Genomic DNA, 2924 nt, shown 5'->3' with positions numbered 1-2924 from the left:
TTGATTTCATAATATTGCCTGAAAATTCTTGACAAGTAATTTTTTTTAAATTGCATAGTTCGAGAGGGAAGACGGCAAAGGTTGATCTTTCAGTTCCATTCATCGGCTAAATTTAATATTTCCACGACAATGCTATTTTCATAAAAATAAGGGGGGAGGGGGGAAACCAGCCTATCTATAGATCGACTTCTGCACGCAAAAATAACCAACTTTGCATGTAATAAGAGGGGGCAGACCCATTGTTGCTACGTGTCTAATAATTATTTTTGTACTCATTTAAGCAATTAAAGCTGTATGACCCGATGTTCATGTATTATTTTTGTGCATTATTACTTTAAAGCAGATCAATTACTTTATAAAGTTATATACTTTCCCTTAATTACATGCTTGAAAACATCTACATTTAAAAGAAAACAGTGAGAATATTATTTAGAAAGTAAATAAATGTGGTACATATATAAATCATCCCATAATAGACGTCTATAAATAGACCCACGCGCATCAGGGGAATCCCAACATGATGTATTAACTCATACGCAACTGTCTAGTTTTAAGGCTGAAAGAGCGTAAAACAACGAATTACTAAGAGGTATTTGATATTTTTATTTCTATTAAACTTATGGCACGGTACTGTTATAACAAAATACACAGCTTTACACAGATAAGACCACCGCTGATGTGAAAGTTTGAACTGGTCACGTGACTGTCACTTGAAATGTCAGAGTGATGCGGTTATTTGTAAACATTGATTTAAAATCAAATAATTTGGGTTAAAACAGGTGAAATAATGTATGATATGTCATACAGCCTCATAACTACATACGTGCGGTGATTTAATAGCATTTTTACGAGATGGAAAAAAATATTTCAATTCGGACCACACAGCTTTAAAGTGCAAGAAAAGCTGTAAGTTGATTTACACAAAATTTAACTTTCGAAGATTGAATCACACGCGAAAAAAATATTTCAACAGAAATATTACACTAGAGATACCAATTCGAGATAATTCTTTTTATTGGTACCTGGTGTACATTGAGCAATAAATATATTTGTCCAGGTGAAATGATAAGTTAATAATGCACATATATGTATTGAATGCACATGTGTTTTCAGGCATATCATATTGTGCTTTGGTTGTCGAAAATTTTAATTAATAATGAAGAATTGCAAATATATTACAGACATCCTGATTCTGATCTAAAGAAGTGGAGGAGTAGTTGATATTTACATGCTTTGTTACATCATGATCACACATTGCTTGCGAGAAAATCACACAATGGACACATATAAACATAATCTGTGACTAAAATATTTTGTTCAGTTATGCTATTTTAAAGTAATTACACTTAATTCTTAGAAAAATTCCTTAACTAGCAATTGATTGCAATTAGAAATTGTAAATTTTCTATTTTTTCCTATATGACACCTCAACTGAAGACCGCAATGTGCTGCACGCCCTCTTTAATCAGGGGGAAATAATTCGCACAGCATTGTGAAAAATTTAGGTAATTGAAGTGTTGTTGTCTTTAAAAGAATGAATGCACATGCATTATTTCCCAAGACAAAGTCATTGTAAATAGTTAAAGGTATCTTCAATTTAATTAAAGAGATTATCAAATCATTTATAACAAGCTCCAAATTAAATTTTGCAAGCAATAATTCCACTACATTGATGAGAGCAATGATTGGTTTGATGTGCGCATCAATGTACCCAACATGGGCATCAAATCAATTATTGTGTGTAATGATTGAATAGGTGATATCTTCAAATGAATTAAAGATATCTTCAATTATATGAGTTTAGCATCCATAGAAATCTGCTACACCTTAAACTTCGTTTCCTGTTCAGAGATAAAATTTGTTTTCTTTAATTCTGCTTCCAGGTGGAGATGCCGGTATTTTTTTACCTTGACCCGGATTTGCTGGATGACCCCAGGATGGCCAATGTGGATGATATTGTTCTTTCCTACACATTCTTTTCATCAAAAGATCAGGAAATCAAATATCCAGGCCAGCAGGTCATACCCTCCACCGGTTCTTAGGACAGATGCTTGTATCTTGGATTATTTCAAAAACATTTGTAGTTAAAACTGGGACAGATGTAACAAAGCCATCAGGTCATATCTTTTACTGTGTGGATGTTCAATGTAATTAATGTACCTGTTTTTAAACTGTGTGTATGAATTTTTGAGAATTCTATATTTAGTTTGTACAGGAGAACTTGTGTACATTGACTTTGTCAACAGTCAAGTGACATTGTTTTCATGATCTGTGTTATATGAATAAGATTTATTCCATGTTTGGAATATGGAATTATTTGAGAAAAGGATTAAACAAAAACTGTGATATAAGTTACCCTATATGGTGGTTTGATTTATTAACACTTGGTTATCACTTGTAGAATATTTCATTGGATACTCTGGGTAGGTTACAATTAGGTGTTAAAGCAGGGCTTGAAGCTAACTTTTTATGTCACCAGTCCCGCCGGATTGATGGGGTATAATTTCAACCAGTCCGCAGAAGAATTTACCAGTCCAACAGAGTTTTCCAGAAATAATTAAACATATTTCGTTAATGTTATCAAAATGAAATTTAACTCAATATGCCTCAGACAATATTGTAACACTTAAATGTGGGATTTATATTTACGAATCAGATTCGTCCGATATCTTCAGATCGAAGCATGCCAAATGTGTGTATAAAATTTCATAAGTATATTTTCCAAAATGATGCTTTAGAAAATTAACCGTCCCATCAGACTGACTAAAACAAATGTCAGTCAGTCCGCCAGACTTTTAACCAGTCACAGACTGACGGGCATATGTTAATTTCGAGCCCTGTAAAGGGTGCATATTGGAAATAAAAGAATTACTATGAAGCCAATCATTTAACAGCTGTACTAGTGTATTTCCAAGCTGACCAGT

At 33.0% G+C, this 2924-nt stretch overlaps 1 protein-coding gene across 1 annotated transcript in view; it reads left to right on the top strand.

Annotated features, from left to right (window-relative positions):
* Positions 1–2360, top strand: part of LOC125668187 (cytochrome c oxidase assembly protein ctaG-like) — a 25013-nt gene extending 22653 nt beyond the window's left edge. Inside the window, exon 6 of the mRNA XM_048902020.2 lies at positions 1884–2360. Coding sequence (XP_048757977.1) covers positions 1884–2042 — 159 coding nt within the window. The 3' untranslated portion in view covers positions 2043–2360. The remainder of the gene's footprint in view (positions 1–1883) is intronic.
* Positions 2361–2924: the final 564 nt, after the last annotated feature.

The sequence above is a fragment of the Ostrea edulis genome, chromosome 4 (assembly GCF_947568905.1).
Source record: "Ostrea edulis chromosome 4, xbOstEdul1.1, whole genome shotgun sequence".
Taxonomy (NCBI): domain Eukaryota; kingdom Metazoa; phylum Mollusca; class Bivalvia; order Ostreida; family Ostreidae; genus Ostrea; species Ostrea edulis.
Note: the sequence above shows the minus strand (reverse complement) of the source record. Positions and strands in the feature narration are given on the sequence as shown.